The 22,628-nt window shown below is 45.2% G+C and overlaps 1 protein-coding gene across 8 annotated transcripts in view; it reads right to left on the bottom strand.

The window, feature by feature from the left end:
- Nucleotides 1–13,439: 13,439 nt before the first annotated feature.
- Nucleotides 13,440–22,628, bottom strand: part of IL1RL2 (interleukin 1 receptor like 2) — a 45,142-nt gene continuing 35,953 nt past the window's right edge. For 6 of the 8 annotated variants that reach the window (XM_040454097.1, XM_040454096.1, XM_040454098.1 and 3 more), the window contains 2 exons: nt 20,197–20,358; nt 13,440–18,085 (listed from right to left, as the gene is read on the bottom strand). In XM_040454097.1, coding sequence (XP_040310031.1) covers nt 17,718–18,085; nt 20,197–20,358 — 530 coding nt within the window. In that variant the 3' untranslated portion in view covers nt 13,440–17,717. Of the gene's footprint in view, nt 18,086–18,315; nt 18,363–20,196; nt 20,359–22,628 lie in introns of those variants that run through there. The other 2 variants (XM_040454094.1, XM_040454099.1) reach the window with 2 other exon arrangements.

Genomic DNA, 22,628 nt, shown 5'->3' with positions numbered 1-22,628 from the left:
AAACTTAGTATGTTTCTTTTATCTCTTTTCCAAGGGGAGAAACTCACATTATTCTGGAGAAAAATCTGCATTGTTTATGGTTGGTATTGATCAGAAAGGAAGTCTAATGGGAAAGACAGAACTATGGAGGAGGATTACATTTGTCAGAATTCTTTCAACTGCAAGAAACAGAGACCCAACTTACGCAGAAATGAGGAAGCGTTAACTCCTGAACTTGAGAATTCCGAGGGAATTTAAGCACAGCAGGATCCAGGATCTCCAACAACGTCATAGGACTTTCTTATTCTTTCTCGCTCTCCCTCCCCTTCTCTGATTGTGCTCATCTGTCTAGCTCTTCATTTTTGGCATGACTCTTTCTTGATTCTGACAAACTCTATGCTTATGGAAAGAAAAATTGCCACTGGCACATCTACTTCTGAGAGAGGTGCTGCCGGGGGGTCGGGGGGACAGAGAAGGAGAGACAAACATACAATTTTCCCCACTTAGTCCCGCTAAAACGAAATTCTGAACGCTTCTGGCTGACCCATCCTGGGGCACAAAGCTATTGTTGAACTATGTGCAGATCATGCGGTGTTAGGACTGACCAAGCCTGGATCACGGACCATGGGATCCATATGTATACAGGTGGTAGTTTCCTAATGGAATCAAAAGAAGGGTAGGAAAATTTATGGATCATACCCAAAGTATAGTCCACCACAAACCTAGACCCCGTCTACAAGCAAGCAAAACTAGGAAGAAAACCATTACTCAGGGCCATCATGGCATATTGGATTTTGGAGTCAGCTAACCCTGCGTTCCAATAGTATTGTATACTTGGGAAAGGGATTTGAGCTTCAGAAGCTCAACACATGCATCCTCAAAATGTAGCTCAGAAGGGTGGTGTAAGGGTTTGTATGCTAAGTACCTGAACCACGGTAAATGCTCTCAGCGAAATGTTAATCCCTACAGCCATCAGACGTACCATTGAGATACCAGGTGTGGTTCCCCTGTGACAGGTTTACATGTTTGTGCAAAACACCTACATTCATTCAACCTTGTCCTGCGTTCTCCTGGTTTCAGAGAGTAAATGCACCGTGTTGTATTTATCTCCAGTGTTGTACCTGCTGTCACCCTCAGCCCATATTAAATGTCAGCTCTCTGCTCTTTTCCTGTAACAAAGTTTCCGTATCTCCATTCCGCCTCAGCTAGCCATCACATTGTAACAAAATCAACTGAGTTTATCCCCACAACTGTGTGGGTGTAGTTGTTGGAGACATTTTCATTTAAAAACAAAAAACAAACAAACAAAAACCCTACTCATGCTGATATTGCATACACCTACTTTTTTTTTTTTTTTTTCATTTAATTCTAGAAAGGTATGTGGTGGTGGACTGATGGAGATGTTTTTGGGAAAACATAGCATTCTCCAATCCCTAAATGTTACTAAGTAGCTGATCATTTAAGCAGAAAGCCAGAACTAATTGAGACACAGAACCAAGTAACAGGCCTCAAAGATCATTCAAGTCAATACCTAATGTAGAACCAAAGGTTTTGGTGTCCAGTGACATGCTACTCTCAAAAGCTTGAGCCAAAGTGACGTGTGACCATCAACAGATCCTGCATTAGAGGGGTGCCTGGGTGGCTCAGTTGGTTAAACGTCCGACTTTGGCTCAGGTCATGATCTCATGGTTCGATGAGTTCAAGCCTCACGTCGGGCTCTGTGCTGACAGCTCAGAGCCTGGAGCCTGCTTTGGATCCTGTGTCTCCCTCTCTCTCTCTGCCCCTCCCCCACTTGTGCTCTGTGTCTCTCTCTCTTTCTCTCTCAAAAATAAATAAACATTAAAAAAAAAAAAGGTCCTGCATCAGAGCTTGAGGTGAATAGGTGAATAAGAGTTTGATAAACTCAAAACTAAGATTACCCTTTGTTTTGTTTCATCAATGTACTATAGGAATTCAAGAACCACACAGAGTCAGACCAACTTCAAGTTTCTCCTTATGGTGAAACGTGCATACAGAATTTACCATGCTTGAGTGTGCCGTTTTGTGACACTAAATACATTTGCCTTGGGGCGCCTGGGTGGCTCAGTCGGTTGAACGTCTGACTTCAGCTCAGGTCATGATCTCGCGGTCTGTGAGTTCGAGCCCCGCGTCGGGCTCTGGGCTGACGGCTCAGAGCCTGGAGCCTGCTTCTGATTCTGTGTCTCCCTCTCTCTCTGCCCCTCCCCCGTTCATGCTCTGTCTCTGTCTCAAAAATAAATAAACGTTAAAAAAAAAATTTATAAATACATCTGCCTTGTTGTGCAACCCATCGCCACCATCCATCTTGAGAACTTGTTCACCTTCCCCAGCTGAAACTCTGCACCCATTCAAATCTAGCTTAATAATAAATGTTTCATGCATGTGAACAATACATAGAATGATATCATGAACACACAGGCACCTGCCAGGCAGCTTCCCCAAATTATAGTTTGTAACATTTCATCCGGATCTCCTCCTCCTCCTATTTTCTTCTTTTTTTTTAAGAAATGGGACATTTAGGGGCGCCTGGGTGGCGCAGTCGGTTAAGCGTCCGACTTCAGCCAGGTCACGATCTCGCAGTCCGGGAGTTCAAGCCCCGCGTCGGGCTCTGGGCTGATGGCTCAGAGCCTGGAGCCTGTTTGCGATTCTGTGTCTCCCTCTCTCTCTGCCCCTCCCCGTTCATGCTCTGTCTCTCTCTGTCCCAAAAATAAATAAACGTTGAAAAAAAAAAAAAAAAGAAATGGGACATTTGTCCATACAACTAGAAACCCCCATGTGGTCCACTCAGGCCCATTTCACTCTCTTTCACCCCCAAGTGGCCACTATGTTCATAGTTTTATAACATTTGTGCATATCCACAAATAACACATAGGACTGTTTTTTTTTTAATGTTTATTTTTTTGAGAGAGAGAGAGAGTGTGTGCACACAAGTGGGGGAAAGGCAGAGAGGGGGGGAGAGAGAGAATCCTAAGCAGGCTCCATGTTGTCAGTGGAGAGCCTGGCACAGGGCTCGATCTCACGAATCATGAGATCCTGACCTGAGCTGGAATCAAGAGTCGGGCGCTTAACTGATGAGCCGCCCAGGCACCCCAACATAGTACTGTTTTGTGTTTTATTGTATCTTTACTATATCTAATGACTGTAACTATTGTGTGTATTGTTCTGAAACTCTTGATCGACATTGCTTTGAGTTTTACCGGTATCAGGATGCTCCCCCAAATCTGGCTTCAACTCTCATGTCCTTTCTCTCCATCCTTTCCATCTCCTTCCCTTTCCTGATACTGATTCATAGGGGTTTAGAGCCAGAGTCCAGTGAACAGTAGAAGAAGAGAAGCCATCTCTAGCATTGTGCCTCCCTGGGCGATACCGTGAAGAACCCTGGATCAAGGGACCTACCTCTTATATCATGGAGTGCCAACCACGTGACCTAAAATCTGTTTTTCCTCATCTGAAGATCTGTGAACAAGGAACCCACGCAAGACTTTTTGTCTTGTTCCTGATTTTCACCTGGGTGTGACACTGAGATTAAGCTTAGTTCCCCATAACCTAAGTACAAACAGCTCCAACCAAAGACGTACTGAGAGGGACACTGCAGAGGAATTGATCCTACCGCCCTCACCAGCCCCCGGGCCCCACCCCTCACCAAAGAACAACACTCCACATCCGGAGAGAGGTCAAGGGACGGGATTTCAACTCCTACTGTGTCGGCTTGGCTGGTAGATTTGCCCAACTGTCCCTGTGCCTCTGAACTAGAGGAACGTGGACTGGAGAAGAGGTGGGGGCACGGACGCTCACTGCCACACCCACGTGAGCACACGCCACCAGAGGCTCTGGCTTCTAAGAAGTAAGAACGATGGATCCTCACGCGCCTGCAGTCCTGATGGCAGACCGCGGCAGAAGGTGAGCTGGGAGCTTCAGGTGCGGGGAACACAAGCATCACAGGTCCACGGTACCAGGCCACCGCTGGTCATCAGCAGGAAAGAATAGCCGGATGAGAGCTCCCGGTAAGTGGGACACGGAGGTGTCACCACCCACCTACCTGAGGACCTTGGACAACAAGCTAGGAGAGCAGTGGAGATGCCCCAGGGAGGCAGCTGCCACCGTGTGCAAAGACGGAGACATCTTTCTTTCTGTCTCTCACTGCTCCAACTAGGGCATGAGACACAGAGCAAAAGGACAGGTGCCTCATAGCACATGACGCCCACCTTCACGCCAGTCCCGAGACTCATCTCCCCTCTCTGCTGAGAGAGCAAAAGAAAAAGAAAGGCTTTGAATCAAATGACTGATGTTTGGGGGCGCCTGGGTGGCTCAGTCAGTTCAGCATCCGACTCTTGATTTTGGCTCAGGTCATGATCTCATGGTTCATGAGATCGGGCCCTGCGTGGGTTCTGCACTGGCAGCACAGAGCCGGCTTGAGGTTGTCTCTCTCCCTCTCTGTCTACTCCTCCCCCGCTTGCTCTCTATCAAAGTAAATAAACGTTAAAAAAACAATGACTGGGGCGCCTGGGTGGCGCAGTCGGTTAAGCGTCCGACTTCAGCCAGGTCACGATCTCGCGGTCCGGGAGTTGGAGCCCCGCATCGGGCTCTGGGCTGATGGCTCAGAGCCTGGAGCCTGTTTCCGATTCTGTGTCTCCCTCTCTCTCTGCCCCTCCCCCATTCATGCTCTGTCTCTCTCTGTCCCAAAAATAAAAATAAACGTTGAAAAAAAAATTTTAAAAAAAAACAATGACTGAGGGGCACCTGGTTGGCTCAGTTGGTGCGTGTCCAACTTGATCTCACCGTTCGTGAGTTCAAGCCCCATGTCGGGATCTTTGCTGACAACTCAGAGCCTGGAGCCTGCTTCAGATTGTCTCCCTCTCTGTCTGCTCCTCCCCAGCTTGCTCTCTGTCTGTCTCTCTCCCTCAGAAATAAATAAACGTTAACATTTTGTTAAAAAATGACCAACATTTTAATATGGACTAGAGCTGCATCCTATAAATCCCAAATAATTCTCCAAAATACCTAAAATGACTAGCAATGTATAAAATTAGCTAGATCATAATTAAAGGACCTGATGGGAAAGGGGACTCAGCACTTGGGGTTTTGTTTGTACCACACTCATTGAGCTCAGTTACCTGGCTACCCCTGTCGACCACCTGCTGCAACAGTCTTACAGAGTGCTTGCGGTGATAAGGTGAGATTTCATTTTACACTTTTCCTTCCTTGATGAGACATCTCTAGAAAAGTCTTACAGCAAAACACTTACGCATTCAATCATGTAAGAAGCCCAAGGCTACATGTTATGCCTTTAAGGGATCTTTTTTGTATGTTTCTGAAGCAAGAAGGGGTTTAGGATCAGCGTGCTCATCTACTCTCCACGGTGTATAATTCCCAGTATAGATTTGTATTGCTTTGTGTCAAATCAATTCTAATGAGAAGCCCTTTGAGATAGAAGGGGGAAAAAAAAAAAATCCCAGGGCGCCCTCTGCAGGACACTTGGAGCAATCATGGGCACCTCTCAGGTGGCCTCAGACCTCACGAGGTTTATGGGTTTGGGATATCCTCGCGGCTCATCCGCAAGGAGTTTTAAAGAACTTTCAGGAAGCCAGGCAAAGCACATCTTTTGGATTCTCTGTCTCAGGTCCCACCCTTGAGATGTGGGACAGGCACAGCCCACTTGGAGCGTCACTGGGCAAAGTCCTGGAGGAATGGACGCTGCAACAGAGGAACAGAAATCTGCTTCCCGTTTGCTATTCGTCCTTCAAACTCCGTCTCAAAATATGATACAAATAAAATCAGGCCAGATTATCCTTATTTTGCTTGGAAGCCATTATGTAGATTCACAAAAAACAAAACAAAAACAAAAACAAACAAAAAAACAAACTTGGACAGGAAGGAGCCCGCGAGCCAATATCTCTGATGCTCCTGGGCCCCAAGTTGGTTCCCGTTATTCATCATTTGGCAGACACCTGCGAAGGCCCCAGGACAAGACAATGTCTGTACCTGTTGGTGCACAAACTGGGTACTGTCACAGTTGAGACGTACGACGGCTATTTTCCCCTTGCGTAAGAGAGATGAAGCCTGTCTAACATGCATAAGGTCATTTGTGGGGATTTTCAAAGCTAGCCTGCACTGCTGAAGAAAAAAGTTGGAAAACTGAGAAGGGACTCTGTTTTCAAGCACGAAGGTTAGGGGTGAATTTCCAGCCCTTGTCTACCCGCCCTCAATGAGATATTTGGTTTTGTTGATTTATTCCAACAGACATGGAGTGCCTACTAAGAAGACCCTCTCAAGGCCTCAAACATCTCTTCCCAAGAATGTCTCAAGAAATTTCCCAAGAATATCTGTGTCCTGGGGCACCTGGCTGGTTTCGTCAGAAGAGCGTGAGACTTTTGATCTCAGAGTCATGAGCTCAAGCGCTGTGTTGGGTGTAGAGATTACTAAAAAATAAATAAATAAACCTAAAAAGAAAGAAAAAAAAGAATATCTGTGCCCTGTCAACTGTGGTATAGGAAATGAAATAGGATGACATCAGAGCAGGGCCAGAAACATCCTAAATCCCAAACTTTCTCTTAGTTTTAGGGGAGCTCAACCTCCCCATAGGAGGTCAGCCCTCCACTGCAGCCTGCCTGACTCAGGCTCTGTCCTCTTCCTGTCTGGGGAGAGCAGTCTTCCCCACTGGGCCCTTAATACAAAAGACCCCCAAACACAACATCAGCCTCTTCTGCCCTTGGCGGGTTTTGTCATCACTGTTGTTGAAGTAATTTACTCTACCAGCATGGTTAGTGGGAGGCTAGAAGTTTCTCTCTTTCCGTGTGGAGCCTTGGGCTTTTCCTCACCTCTGTAGTATGACCCATCAAGTTTTTAAGATGCCCCCAACTTGGGGCGCCTGGGTGGCTTGGTCGGTTAAGCATTCGACTTCGGCTCAGGTCATGATCTCACGGTCCGTGGGTTCGAGCCCCACATCGGGCTCTGTGCTGACAGCTCAGAGCCTGGAGCCTGTTTCAGATTCTGTGTCTCCCTCTCTCTCTGCCCCTCCCCCCATTCATGCTCTGTCTCTCTCTGTCTCAAAAATAATAAATAAACGTTAAAAAAAAAATTAAAGATGCCCCCAACTGGACGGATCAGTAGAAGAGCCCAAATCCGCAGGAGTGCCCCAGACACCATGACCCTGCTGGAGAAGCGCCCTGATAGGAGTCACCAGGAACGTGGCATGCACTTCTGACAGGTGCACTAGACAGGCCTGGGAATTACACAGCCTCACCCCAGAACGGAGACATGTGCTACTGGGTCCTGCCAGATCAAAAACATCCCACCCTAGAAGGAAAAAGGAAAAAAAAAAAAAAAAGAGAGAGGGAGGGAGCCAAACCATAAGAGACTCTTGAAAACTGAGAATAAACTGAAGGTCGATGGGGGGTGGGAGGGAGGGGAAAGTGGGTGAGGAGGGCACCTGTTGGGAGGAGCAGTGGGTGTTGGATGGAAACCAATGTGACAATAAATTTCATATTTAATAAATAAATAAATAAACATTAAAAAATAAGAATAAAAAAAATCCCACCCTATCTTGTCGATCATTTCTTTTGAAATGTACAAAAATGTATAAAACAAGAAGTTTCCCATTGTCATTACCAAAATAGGAACTCAAATACAAGCCTAAAATTCTCCACTGAGACACCTTAGACTATTTCACTTTCTGGCATCTTCGGTCAACATGGTGTGAGTCACCACTTGTACAAGCTCTCTGGAGGGGAATTTGGAAGGATGTACCAGATGTCTTCATCTGGAAATCCTATTTCCAGTAATTTACCCAGGGCAAATCATCAGGTGAATGAGCCATGTTTGCCAAAGTTACAGACTGGAAACAACCTAAACATCCATAAGTCAAGGGATTAAATAAAGTATGATACCTCTACCCAATGGAATGCTATGCTACCATTAAAAGCGATGAACGGTGACTATAGTTAATAATACTGTATTGCATATTTGAAACTTGCTAAGAGAGTAGATCCTAAAAGTTCTCATCACAAGATGTTGGCTTATTGTGGTGACCACTTTACAATACATACAAATATCAAATCATTATGTTGTACACTTAAAACTAATATCATGTTGTATGTCAATTATACCTGAATAAAAATGGAGCTTTGTGTTTATTGGCTCGTAACTATGTCCATGTGCTATTGCTATATTGGTATATTAGTATTTTACTAGAGAACATTTACGTATGTATTTCAAGATCAAATCTTTGTAAATATCCATATGTACGCTGAAATGCTAATAAATATTGGTTTTAAATAACTTCCCGTTTTATGAGTTTTTCTAGTGGGCAGAAAGTCGAGAAAAGCAAGAGCTGTCTACATTGTCCAAACAAAACAAAGCGACATGCCTCCTTCTCTAGCTTCATCCTACCCTATAGAACACAGTCTTTGTTGTTTTCACAGGCAAACTGGCTTAAATGTCTGAGAATTGGGTGGGGTTTTTAAAAATTTTCTTTTAACTACTCTGGTTTTCAAACTTTTCTGGAGAAAATTTTAAACATAAAAAAGTTGAGAAAATAGTATGCTGGACCCCCATGAACCTCATTCATAGCCATCAATTCTTCCATGGTCTCCACCTCTCCCTGCATTGGATTATTTTGGGACAAATCTCAGACATCACAATGCTTAACTCATAAGCGTTTCAACATATCACTTCTGAAACACAAGGACTATTTCGGAAACATACCAATACTACCATTATCATAAAAAAAAAATTAACAGTAATGCTCCAATGTCATAAAACACCCAATCAGCGATAAATTTCCCTAAGGCCATTTCTTATAACTGTGTTACCTCATGGATAGGTTACCTAATCTTTTATATCTTTAGTTTCTTTATTTTTTTTAAAAGAGACTATATAGGATAATTGAAAGTATTAAATGAGATAATGTATTTAAAGAGGTTAGCATGGTATCTGGCACAGATGATTTGTGACATTATACACTTTCTCACTCCCTAGGCATTTATATGAATTTGCCCTTATACTGTAAATTACCTGTTCATTTCCTTTGGCCCTTTTTCTAGGGCGCATTATGGATATCAACCCTTAACTTCATACTTTTGCCCACAGTTTTTCGGTTTATTCTATGCTTTTTAAAAAATTTTTCTAATGTTTATTTATTTTTGAGAGAGAGACAGAGTGTCTGCAGGGGAGAGAGGGGGAGAGAGAGAGAGAGAGAGAGAGAGAGAGAGAGAATGCAAAGCAGGCCCCAGGCTCTGAGCTGTCAGCACAGAACCCGACATGGGACTTGAACTCACGAGCCATGAGTTCATGACCTGAGCTGAGGTTGGACGCTTAACAGACTGAGCCACCCGGCCACCCCTACTTTTTTATGTCACTTATGATTATGTAGTAAAATATGTCAGTCTTTCTTTACCTTTGTTTTGACCCAGTATAATATACATCTGCATTTTCTAGTATTTTGTGTTTTCCTGTTTTTTTTATTTAGCACATATTAACTTTAAGAAATACTCTTTAAATGAGCCCTATAATCTATTCTTTCATTTAAAATGCAAAACAATGTAATCATTCTCTAATCCATGAGCTTATATATTTTATAGAATCAGGTTTTTCTTAAAGTGGAACAACTCTATAAATTAGCTCTATAAATTATGTAAGATAATTTGGATTTCCCCATATTTATGGTGATACCAACAACCAGTTTTTCTCTAGGGTCTAAAGTGCTTTTCACATATATAATACTCAAAACCAACCTATCAAGGAAGTACTATCCTCACCTGGGTTCTGGAAATGAGACCTGTGGCTGATGGAACAAAGAGATTAGAAAGCTTGAACCCATATTCTGCCTCTCTTTCTTCCTCTGCAAAGCAGACTTCCTTAGCATGCCTGCCCCACAGAGCCAAAAATGAAGTAATGCATATAGGAGAATATCTGGAGTGTTGTAAGTGCTCTGTAAACGTTAACTATCATTATCATCATGAGCACTAACGCAGGAGTAAAAATCATGAGTGCAAAAGAATAATATTTTTGGTAAAAATGACAATATAGTAAAAAATAGTATTATTGTTATTACAATGTAATAAGAGCCAATGTCCACTGAGGTCTTACTAGGTGCCAATAGGCATTATATTTACTTGCTGGTCATCCTACAGCATAGGTGCTTTTATTGTCCTCTTTTTGTACCTAAAGCAACTGAGGCACAGAGTTTGTGACTTGCCTGAGAAAATCACCAGTTGTGCAGACGTACTCAGTTAGCAGGCGGTGGGGTTGCAACTGCAGTCTGAAGTCAGGGACACCCTTCTGGAGCCATTATGCTTAGAGCTCTGTCTTGTGGACACAGAAGAAGGAGGACCTTCTGGCCCCATCACAACTCTTGGGCTCAGTACTGCCGTCTCTGAAGCGCAAGGGTTAAGAACATAGTGACAGACTTAGAAAAATGGCACTGAATACTTCAACCTTTGCCACGGCCTAAGAAGAGGAAAGCTATTCTTGGCCTTAAGTTAAAGACCCTCCGAAAGCTTACATGCACCGGTGAACATCCATCTCTTGAGCAAGGTGCCAGATGGAGAGCATTCCCCCAGCCGCCAGCAGAGGGCGCAGTAGAGCCGTGGGGAGGCACCGGCGTCCTTTCTTTTTTGCCAGGTTAAGGCGTGAACGTCATTTTCTCCTGTGTCTCATGAGAGGAAATGCTTCTGTCTTTCTCAAAGGCCTTCACCCGCTTTCTTTTCCTCTTGTCATCCTTTTACTCAGGCAGGAGATTATGTTCATTTAAAACTGCCGTGGGAGAGACTTCTGCCGGCCCTGGGGTCATTTAAAATAACAAACAAAGCTAATTGACCCGGAAGTTAGATAAAGAAGAACCATAATAAGTTCTTGATAAAGCCTTGATGATTAAAGAAAGCAGAATGTCATGATTGGCTGGGTCACCAGTAGGCTGGGAAGCTGGTGCTGTGTTTTTCAAATTGCTTTGGAAAACCAGAAGTTGGCCCTTAAGTCGGTGGGCCGTGACCTCGCATTTTGAAAAACTGAACGAGAGGAGAACAAAACAGAATCGAACATATAACAAAAAACGGAATTGGTTTTTTTTTCATTCTCTCCGCGCGCACGCGCGCGTGTGCACGTGTGTGTGTGTGTGTGTGTGTGTGTGTGTGTACGGAGTTGCAATGTAAAATGTAGTTAATCCTGCAGTTTGCCGTTTACAAAACATGAACACCTTTGGTAGCAGAGGCCAGCACTTCATGTACAGCCTAAGCTGCATGTCTCTAAGGTCTACACCCCTGGTTTGTCCTGCATATGGCTCCATCTGGGATGGGGAGACAATAAATCATGGCTCTCTGGGCTGACCACATTCGACGGATGTATTGAAAACTCATCCAGCCCCTGTCCAACAACCTTCACTCCTTATGTTTTTCTTTTCTAGAAAGATGATAAGCAGAGTGCGGGCGGTGGTGAAGAGCAGGAGGGCTGATAACACACAGAGCAGGAGGGAAACAGGGAGAAAGGAGGGTGTGACCACAAAACCATCACTGTGTAAACCTTTGGTCTCCAGAGCTTCTCTGGGTAGGTTAAGGGACAACGTGAATAAATCAAATAAAACAGTAGGTATCAGTGACTCAGATTCAGAACGAATACAGCCATTGAGTAGGAGGGAAAAGAAGCCACTGCGCATTATTCTCACATTTTTCTATAACTATAATCGCAGTTTGGGTTTTGCCCAGTTTTTCAGTGGACACAGTCACCCGGGTCGTGTCGTCAAGTTATAAAGATTAGAATGGCGACACACTGGTAACCTGGTTGTGGTAGAAAAGGGTTTTTAACTTCTAGATTGATAAAATTGTCCTTTTCATATGAGCTCTGAACAAACAAAAGCGAGATTTAGGTTTCAGAATTGAGAGTTCTGAATTTACTTGATAGACTTCTGATGGTTGCAAGACTTGCAGCTTCATGTTTTCTCGTGGCCAGAAAGGGAAAGGGGCGTGTGCTGTTCAGGCACGGGCCTCTGTGTCCGATTCAGCCGGCTGCGGCCCACAGGGATGCCCCACCTGCTCTCACCACGTCCAGCTCTCTGTGGCGGAGCTGCTAGAATCCCACCACCAGCCTCACCGCACAGCCAGAGATTACAAAACACAGCACACTCCTGCCAAGCATTTGGTGCCAGGTCTCTCCACAGGGTGTGAGTGCACCTGTGTCTCCCTTGAGCGCATTCGGGGCCCGAATCGGAAACGATGTGCCTGGTCCTCTTCTGAGGTGGTGGGAGGTGAGGGAAAAGCATTCTGATGAGGACAAGAAAAACTCCATCCTGTAGTCGGACCATCTGATGGTATATCCCTGTGGATTTCATTCTCTCTCTCTCTCTTTTTTTTTTTTTTTTCATGGTTTTAACGTTTATTTATTTTTGGGACAGAGAGAGACAGAGCATGAACAGGGGAGGGGCAGAGAGAGAGGGAGACACAGAATCGGAAACAGGCTCCAGGCTCTGAGCCATCAGCCCAGAGCCCGACGCGGGGCTCGAACTCCGGACCGCGAGATCGTGACCTGGCTGAAGTCGGACGCTTAACTGACTGCGCCACCCAGGCGCCCCTCTCTCTCTCTCTTTTTTTAAATGTCTATTTATTTATTTTGAGAGAGAGAGGGACCATCTGATGGTATATCCCTGTGGATTTCATCCTCTCTCTCTTTTTTTAAATGTCTATTTATTTATTTTGAGAGAGAGAGAGAGAGAGAGAGAGAGAGAGAGAAAGCAGGGGAGGGGCAGAGACAGAGGGAGAGAAATAATCCCAAGCAGGCTCTGCACCACAAGTGCAGTCGCCGGAGCCAGACGTGGGGCTCGAACCAACGAAGCCGTGAGATTGTGACCTGCGCCCAGATCAAGAGTCAGACGCTAACCGACTGAGCCACCCAGGAGACTTTCACTCTCTTTTGTTATCCCTTCTCGTCCTGTAAAATCTTTTTTGGTCCTTGCAGGTGTCAGTTGCACTTCTAGGAATTAGTCAAGGGTGGACAGGCCAGAGCACCCGCAGTGGGCAGTGGCAACTGTTGTTAATATAAGAACCTCTGAGGAAAGGTGACTCTGGAGAGCAGGGCCAGAGCCACAAGCACCGATTTCCCTTCTCAAGGGAAGAATCTCTCTCTCTCTCAGAGGTCTGGGGTTTGATTTTGATTCAAGCAAATGGCAGCATCCCTTCGAAGCTACCTGGGGAGGGAGGGGAGAGGGAGACAGATGTGTACAGAGCCCCATCCACGAAGGCCCCAGAGGAATCCATCTGAGATCTGAGAAGAGTGGCCTTTAGCCGTCACAACAGATGTGCTGCCGCTATGAGGGCCACCATCGCCCCCATCACTTCTTCTAGACATTGCGGATTCGTCATCTATAGAACAGTCTTTATTCAAAGAAGGAAACCAGGGAGGAGTTTTCCACTTTAACTTTCCAGACGCGGCCCTGGATAAATCAACCAAACAAAGCATCTGTTGGAGGAAGGTTTATTAAAAAATGAGTCAGGATCAAGAGCCAAAGAAAGGTCAACCGACTGGGCCAGAGCAGGCAGACCTCTGAGTCACCGCAGTTTGGCAGGGGCAGAAGGCGCTGGGGGATCGTGCCCCCCCGCCCCAGGTAGGTCAGACGACTCCTCGTGACTCTACGGCCTGTGCCAGGCACTTTCGCATATGTGTCTTTATCTCGGTTGACCTTCTGGGAAAAGACCCTCTATTTAATGTGACTCAGTCTTCACCCAGGACTTTCTCACAGGCAGACTCACAGTATTTGAGGGGAGAAACCAAAGGAAGTGGGTCCTGTGGTTGATTCAGTCATTGTAGGAAGGCGGGCCAAAAGGTAATGGAGGGGTTCAACACATGTTTCATCTTTTCTTTGACCTATTCACCTCTCACCCCTGCCCCCAGGTGAGTCCTGTCCCCTCAGGTTATCCAGAGCCCCATTTACCTCACCACGCCCCACTGGGGAAAACAGGAGGGAATCAGTGGTGGCCTTCCGCTTTCATATAATCTGCCTTTCTATCCACTATCCGGTGACACCTAAACCTTCCTAGTTGTGCAAACTTAGACATGAGTCCACAGCTGACAACTGAATATTTTTTGCTTTTACCTTCTAATCTATGTTTCAGTGGCAAAGCCAGGCTAATTCAATCACTTACATTTTTACCACATTGTATCCCTTTGTTCCACTAAAAACTGGTGGGAATTAAAAATGGAACTGCTGGAACCAGGAAACTAGTAATAATAAAATTGAGAATGAGATGGGCGAGTACTTAGTATGAAGCTTACACTTCATGATCGCGAGCAACTTAATTACGGGTCCAAGTGCTGAGATGTAATGTTAAAGAACACCTACAAAACAGTGGAAATGCACATTTCGGGGGCTGCATTGTGGATCAAATTGAGGATCCTCAGTGGAATCCCAGCACCCCTTCCCTGAAATCTCTGTTAGGGACCAGCCCATTCTCTGACCCGCGGAATTAATGGTCTCTCCATCCTCGGCCAAGGGCTATCTGCACAAACGCTACTTCAAGCCCTTCTCTCCCACCACCACTACCCCAACCAAACAATGCCTCTGAACTCCTGTTACAGAAATTCTGGAAGGCTCTGAGGCAAGTAGAGTCTTCAGGACATATTGTCGAGTTTCATTTCAGGGGCGTTCCGATGAAATAATGGCAAGAAGTGAGCAACTTCCGGTACCATACCAGGGTGCTTGTGTCTCAGGGAGACACTGAGTGTCTCAGGGAGAATGGAACATGATCCGAGAGGTAGTAGGACTGGCTTGAGGCTAGAGGAGGGGTGACAGCACGGTCTTCCGGAGGCCCAGGATAGGCCTCAGCTGGGTCTCCCCAGTTCAGGTACTTCCTTCAAACACTCTCCCGGCCTGGGATACTGCATGGTAGAGTGAGCCCAGCGGAAGGTTATTCCTGGCACCTACCTCCCAGGATTAGGCTTCGAAACTCCCTGAGCTCCTCATAATCAAGACCAGGCTGCAAGCGAGGACAACATTCAAAGCCCCCATGGGAGCCGGTAGCCCTGTGTGGATACTCAGGGGATCAGGAAGGCTCGGGGTCCTTGCCTAAAGTAGAGGACACCAGCCAGCAGGCAGGGCAGTACGGTTTGGAAAGTTACTCCAGCTGAGCGCTCACAGCATGGGCCCCAGGCATGGATGCCGTGGGTGTCAATAGGAGCGCCTGTCTTCAGGGGCATTCTTTGTGTGACTTTAAGAAGGTAGTAGAAAGCTTAGGATTCTCCAAAAACTGTGGGCTGCCTACTGCAAAACGTTCAATGCCGATTGATTTTTTCCCCCGCTTCAGTTAAAATTTTTTTCCCTGAATATCATGGCCAGAGTTCTTTCAAGTGTATCCTGAGTCGTGGGGCTTCTCTGTCTCTCTTCATCCCCTGGAAAGAAAGGGTTTGGAAGGAAGGGGGAGGCTTTGGGGCATGGAGTCCACATAAGCCAAAGTGAAGGGCAAAATGCCTGTCTGACCCCCGCAGCCAACAAGCCTTCTCCAGCATCGATAGCAATCTCCAGGTACAAAGCAGAGAAGAGAAAACCGAGGCAGCGAGGGGAACAGAATGAGGAACACATCAGTGGCCATTGCTTTGCTCCTGGGTACATCCAAAGAAATAGCTTCTTTTCCTTAAACTGGCAAATCCTCCATGAGGAATTAGGACTCCCGTGTTCTACAGAAACCAAGAAGCCAAGAGTTTACAAACACCTGTTTAGAAGGACCCTAATAAGCTTATTACTTCTGGTGGTTGTCCCTAGTCCCCGTAATAAAATAGACACATGCTACTCTTCAAGCAGATAAGAAATAAAGAAGGGAGGGAGGGACTAAATAAGAATAATGAAACAAAAAGCAAATATTACACATGAATCTTCGTGACATGTGGCTAAGTGAACCAAGCCAGTCACAAAAGGCCAAATCCTGTATGATTCCACTTATATGCGGGACCTAGCATAGCCAAAGTCCTAGACATAGAACGCAGAACATTGAAGGGGCTGTGACAGCGGGGAGGGAGAGTTAGTGTTTAATGGGGACAGAGTTCTAGTTGGGGAAGATGATAAAGTTCTGGAACCAGACGGTTCTAATGGTTGTACAAGGTGAATGTATTTACTGCCACTAGAGTATACAGTTAAAAATGGTTGAGATGGTAAATTTCACATTATATATACTTTAGCACAATGAAAAAAATCTTCCAAGAACAAACGTTCCATAAAATAAAGAGGGGCTTGACGCTAAGTGAGAACTGGCGTATGATGGCAAAGAAATGTGTAACCTTAGCTCACCTCGGAACCTAAATTCTAAAAGACTTGAGGGGGCTCCTCGTGACGTAAGATCCCACCAGACGCTTTATGCCGTCTGCAGCCTGTCAAGAAGGTCACACAGCCACCTGTTCCTGTCCCCCACCCCCCAGACTCCGTCCACTCTGCTCATTCCTGCACGCTGGGGTCTTTGTTCTCCCAACTCACCCCTCCTGCTCCTCCTCCCCCTCCCCAGCCCCTGTCCTGCCCATTGGCTGATTCCCTTCCAGTCCCCATGACCCTTCATTCGGGCCATGCCTTAGTCTGTCTGGGCTGCTATAATGAAGCACAATACACTGGGTGGCTTATTAACACTGGGTGCCCTCATGGTCAGGTGAGGGCTTTCTTTCAGATCACAGACTTCTAGCTGTGTCCTCACATAGCCAAAGGGGCAAGGGACCTCTTGGGGTATCTTTTACGAGAGTACTAATCCTATTCGTGAGGTCTCCACCGTTATGACCCAGTCACCTCACCTCCTCCTCAAAGGCCTCACCCCCCAATACCATGACATTGGGTGTTAGGGTTGCAACATGTAAATTTGGGAGATACAACATGCTGACCATAGCAGGTCACTTGTTAGGGTTTGATGTCATCAAAACCACAGAACTCAGATGCTATCTAAGCCTCAGGTCAGGTCTTTGACAGTAGTTTACAGATGAGTTTACAGCGAAGTTTTAGCATCAGAAATCCTCATGCCTTGTTCGAACATAGATTGACCTGTGATGAGGGGACACCGGCTAACTGACAGATGGCTTTGTTTGACGTGGACTAGAATTGCGTCATCTTGGTGTGCCACCTGTGTCTCTCACATGCTTCTAAGAATTCTGGCCTTCATAGGCCAGCTGGAAAAACAAGCGAATTGTTACTTATTTTGATTTGGTGGATAAAGTCTTTCAAGACTGGAGTCCAGCAGGAGGGTAACTAATGTGCAATCCCAGTGGTGCCACACTTGGTCCCCACTAGTCTGTGTGACCTTTAAGTGGCTTCCGGTATCAATGTGCTACGACCGTGGTCATGAAAAAAGTGCCATTATCCTCGCCTGCCCTCCCCGCAGATTGCCTCCCGCCATTCCCTGACTTCCATTTCTGGCCCCACGTATGCTACACTACATGCCAAACTTCCTGACATCTTAACCGCCACTCTACAACTCTCGCGTCCCATTACCCCAGGGCTCACGTGCTACATCTCTGCATTCAGGGAGTGTTCAAGAGAGCCTGTAAGTGAAGGAGGGCCTTCTGGAGAGGTGACTTCTTTCCCTTAAGAAGTAGCTCTGATCAAAACAAGCAACAGACACAGGCCCTCTCACCACAAGTATATACGGTAGCAAGCTTCAAGCAGATGGTCCAAGTGTGATGCATCGTTGTCCCTCTGTAAGCCACCCCGTGCCAACAATGCCAACTGGTGATGAACCCACCTTTGCCCCCCACTTGCCGGCTATGAGGTCTCAGTACGTGTGCTTCAGCATCTGGGCGGAAGAAGACGGTGGAGGCCTTTTGGGTGGCATGTGATATCTCACTTTTTTCCAGAACTTGGTCTTTGCGCACTGTGACTGCTCTGTGAAGTCCCCACTCCACTGGATGGCCCCGTGCTTCTGCTTGATGTACTGAATTGACTCTGGCATGGCCGTGTAGTCCTTGACCTTCTCCAGTTCAATCAGAATGACCTTCATCCCGTCCTGGATGAGCGCATTATAGACTGCGATTTGTTCTTCGGACATGTTCTTTAACAGGTCAAAGCTCAGGAATTCAGGAACTATGATGATGATCAGCCTCCTGCACAGCTTGATGTTTTCATCAATGACATTGGCCACAGCTGGAAATAAAGAAAGAAGAGGCGGATTATCTCATGAGTGAAACAGCCCAGACCTCAATGTTATTGAGAATATTAGAAATGGGACCCAAGAAGACAGTGTGGGCTTTAAAATAAAGGTGACTTAGGAATGGATTAATAAACTTGTTTTAAGTTTATTTCTTTATCTTGAAAGAGAGAAAGCGAGCGGGGAAGGGACAGAGAGAGAGGGAAAGAGAGAGAATCCCAAGCTGGCTCCATTCTTGATCTCATGGGGATCTCATGGGGCTCGATCTCACAACTGTGAGATCATGACCTGAGCTGAAATCAAGAGTCAGACACTTAACTGACTGAGCCACCCAGCCTCCCCAGTGAAAGTTGTTTTTTTTTTTTTTCAAACATTTATCACATCCTCTGTGAAACCTTCCTGACTTTCCCTGAGAAATTGGTCCTTTGTATTCATAAGTCTTATTTTTTGGTGGTTAGCTGTCACTTTCCTCAGGCTCCACCTTGTGAACTACTCTGAACAAGGGTTTTATCATCCCCAAGTTGATATCTCCAACTTAGCCGAAGGGCTGGTATATATTAGATGATTAACACATTTTTTAAATAGATTTTAAAAGGATAGGGAAGATGTAGATAGCTCAAACATTGTATTAATCTTTATCGCTGTTTTCCTTTTGTGCTTCACAGCTACTTAAAGGCCCAGGACTTACAGAACTAATGTGAAAATGAACAACATCCCCTGATGATTTCTTGGGGAGAGTTCTTGAAATATCCAGCTATGGATGCAACTTGGTCTTTTTTAGCAATAAAGATTAATTTTTATATCCTCCTTATTCCTAGAATATAAAAATAGATTGTGGCCTTCCCAAGATCAGGTTCTTCTTCCTTTTGGTTTATTTTTATATTTCTAGTGCCTAGAATATTACCTGGCACATAGTAGGTGCTCAATAAACATTTGCTAAGTAAGCAACAGAATGTGCTTACGAAATCTTAGCTCTCCCACATGTTTATGGCAAGCGTTAGATCAAATTTTCATTTCCTCATGGAGGATGATTTTATGACTTGAGAAGATGAGGGCTGAGATATAGTTGTAGCTCACCATGGATATGAGCAGCCTACAAATCCAAAGTACTTAGCAACCTTTGCAAACGACTCAGAACAGGCCACTAGCAAATGTTGTAAATGTTGGTTTCCTTTTGACCAGTAAAGGATGTTTATTTCAAAATTCAGCCATTTATTGTATAGAGTTCCAGGAAGGAAAATTTGTAGGTCAAAAGGGAAACTTTTATCTGCTGGATGTCTCATATGTGCTAAGCTCCATACTGGTCTCCGCTCGGGTTTTGCCTCATTTCATTCTCTTGGCCAAGTCAGGGAAGCATTCTCATCCCCATTTGACAGATGAGACAACTGAGGTTCAGAGAGGTTGCCTGCATAGCCCAAAGCTTCACTCCTGTCCAATGGGAGACATAAATGAATTCTATTTTACTTATGCAGGAAAAGCCTGGGGGGTTGAGGTTTATAAGATCAGCTTTAAACATGAGCGGATTGATATATTCAAGCTGATGGACTATGTTCAGCAGTTAGTCTCAAGGGCTTGAGGGCAAATGAGCCCTTGTCTCCTTTCAGTCTCTTGGCCAAGGCTGCCAAGAGTCACATTATTTCTTTCTTTCTTTTTTTTTTTTTTTAATGTTTATTTATTTTTTGAGACAGAGAGAGACAGCGCATGAACGGGGGAGGGGCAGAGAGAGAGGGAGACACAGAACCGGAAGCAGGCTCCAGGCTCCGAGCCATCAGCCCAGAGCCCGACGCGGGGCTTGAACTCACGGAGCACGAGATCGTGACCTGAGCTGAAGTCGGACGCTTAACCGACCGAGCCACCCAGGCGCCCCAGAGTCACGTTATTTCAACCAGGCATCCCAGTCACCCTCCTGCAGGAATGGGCCCCAGAGATAAGAGGCCCGGTCCTAACTTGGCTCAGGGGCTGTGGGTTGGGGAGGTACAGGACTCTTCATGTTTCCATGGAGAAGGAAAGGAAAGTCCCCCACCCCACCATTTGTAAAGTGAAGGAACAGAGACCTCCCTCTCCCTCTTTATCTGCTGCTTTTATACCTTTGATACTCAAAACTTACCTTGTCCAGGAAATTCATCCCTACCAAATATAAATAATTTGTATCCACACTGCCTCTCCAGCACCTCGGGCAGAATCTTCAACACCAGTGTGTCCACCTCATGACTCTGGATTTCTCTTTGGGGCTTGGGGTACAAGACATAGGCATCATACAGCTTCCCATCTGAAAAGGAAATGGGATACAGTCGTGGGATTATTCCTACCACATTCTTTTATGCTAACACGGCAAAACTCTGAGCTGCTACCCTGACATCCTTCCCTTGGGCTCATTGACTTTGGAGTGCCAACTGGCTGGCTCAGTGCCAAGCACTGCCACACCAGGCAACTCTCATTCTTTCAGGGCTTGAAACGTTCCTCTTCACTGTCTTTCGCTTGTGTCGTTTCTGAGGGCAGGTTGAATGAAGCGCACATCTTTGTTTCTTGACAGGTGAGGTGTTTTTTTCGTCTGGCTTCTTTCAGGATGTTTGGATTTTCTTGTCTTTGATCTTCTACAGTTTGAAAATGATAGGTCTAGGTGTTTGTTTGTTTCTTTGTTTGTTTATTCTGCTTGGTACTCTCAGAGGTGTCTGACATTAATTCGGGGAAATTCTCAGTCAGTCGTGTTTCAGATATTTATGTTCCTTTCTCTCGTTCTCCTCCTTTGGTATTCCCGTTACACTTATGTTACACCTTCTGTGGTAGTCCCACACTCGTTGGATATCTTCTTTTTTTTTTTTTTTTTTTTTCAGTCTTTGTTCTCTAGCTTTTCAGTTTCAGAGGTTTCTAGAGTGGTATCCTCAAGCTCAGAGATTCTCTGCTCAGCCATATCCACTCCACTAAGAAGCCCATCAGACGCACTCTTCATTTTGGTTACAGTTGTTTGTTTGTTTTTAATTGCTAGCTTTCTTTTTGGTTCTTTTTAGGATTTTCTTCTCTCTGCTTACATCACCTGTCTGTTGTTACTTGCTGTCTGGTTTTATCCATGAGATAGATCCCTTGGCATACTAATCAGGAATATTTTATTTTATTTTTTATTTTTATTTTTTTCAATATATGAAGTTTATTGTCAAATTGGTTTCCATACAACACCCAGTGCTCATCCCAAAAGGTGCCCTCAATACCCATCACCCACCCACCCACCGCCCATCAACCCTGTTTGTTCTCAGTTTTTAAGAGTCTCTTATGCTTTGGCTCTCTCCCTCTCTAACCTCTTTTGTTTTCCTTCCCCTCCCCCATGGGTTTCTGTTAAGTTTCTCAGGATCCACATAAGAGTGAAACTATATGGTATCTGTCTTTCTCTGTATAGCTTATTTCACTTAGCATCACACTCTCCAGTTCCATCCATGTTGCTACAAAGGGCCATATCTCTTTCTTATTGCCACATAGTACTCCATTGTGTATATAAACCACAATTTCCTTATCCATTCATCAGTTGATGGACATTTAGGCTCTTTCCATAATTTGGCTATTGTTGAGAGTGCTGCTATAAACATTGGGGTACAAGTGCCCGTTATGCATCAGTACTCCTGTATCCCTTGGGTAAATTCCTAGCAGTGCTATTGCTGGGTCATAGGGTAGGTCTATTTTTAATTTTTTGAGGAACCTCCGCACTGTTTTCCAGAGTGGCTGCACCAATTTGCATTCCCACCAACAGTGCAAGAGGGTATCCGTTTCTCCACATCCTCGCCAGCATCTATAGTCTAATCAGGAATATTTTAAATTCCCAGTCTGATAATGCCAACATTCCTGCCATATCTGGCTCTGATGTTTGCTGTCTCTTCGAATTGTGTTTTTGCCTTTTAATATGACTCATACTTTTTCCTGATAGCTGGATAGAATGTGCCAGATAAAAGAAAGTACAAAAAAAAAAACAAAAACGCCCTTTAGTAACAAGAACAAGGTGGTGAGGTGTGCAGTCTATGGTCCCTATGATTAGATCTCAGTCCTTCAGTGACTCTGGATTATGAACTTCACAAGCATTGCTCAGTTTTTTATCCCCACTTAGGTGGGGCAGGATGGCTAGATTGGGCCGGAGTTGGGTATTTCTCTCTGCACAGATCAGTTAGGCTCTGATAACACCCTAGCAGATAAGGCTTTCATTAACTAGTTTATCCTGAGGGCAGGCATTGTTAATAAGAACACAGTGCTCTAGGATATTTCAGAATGATTTTTCTCCTCCCCCTTCTGGGGGCAGGATATTTACTGTGAGCCAGGTCAGGCTTCCAGGAGGTAACACTCACAAAAGTGTGGGTTTTGACCCCTTCTGACTAGGTCCCTGTGAAGATTTTAAGTCTCAGATTTGTCCATATTGAGCCTCCAGTGATTTGTCAATTACAGTTCAGTTTCCCACCCCATGGACATCGATCTATGAGGAGGATGGTCTTTTCACCATTACATAAGCATCACTTCTCCAAGATGACACAGCCCCAACTGCAACCTGACTCCTTTGACTCT

The sequence above is a fragment of the Herpailurus yagouaroundi genome, unplaced genomic scaffold (assembly GCF_014898765.1).
Source record: "Herpailurus yagouaroundi ecotype Mexico unplaced genomic scaffold, PumYag 210, whole genome shotgun sequence".
Classification (NCBI taxonomy): domain Eukaryota; kingdom Metazoa; phylum Chordata; class Mammalia; order Carnivora; family Felidae; genus Herpailurus; species Herpailurus yagouaroundi.
This window is presented reverse-complemented; position numbering and strand designations above follow the sequence as displayed.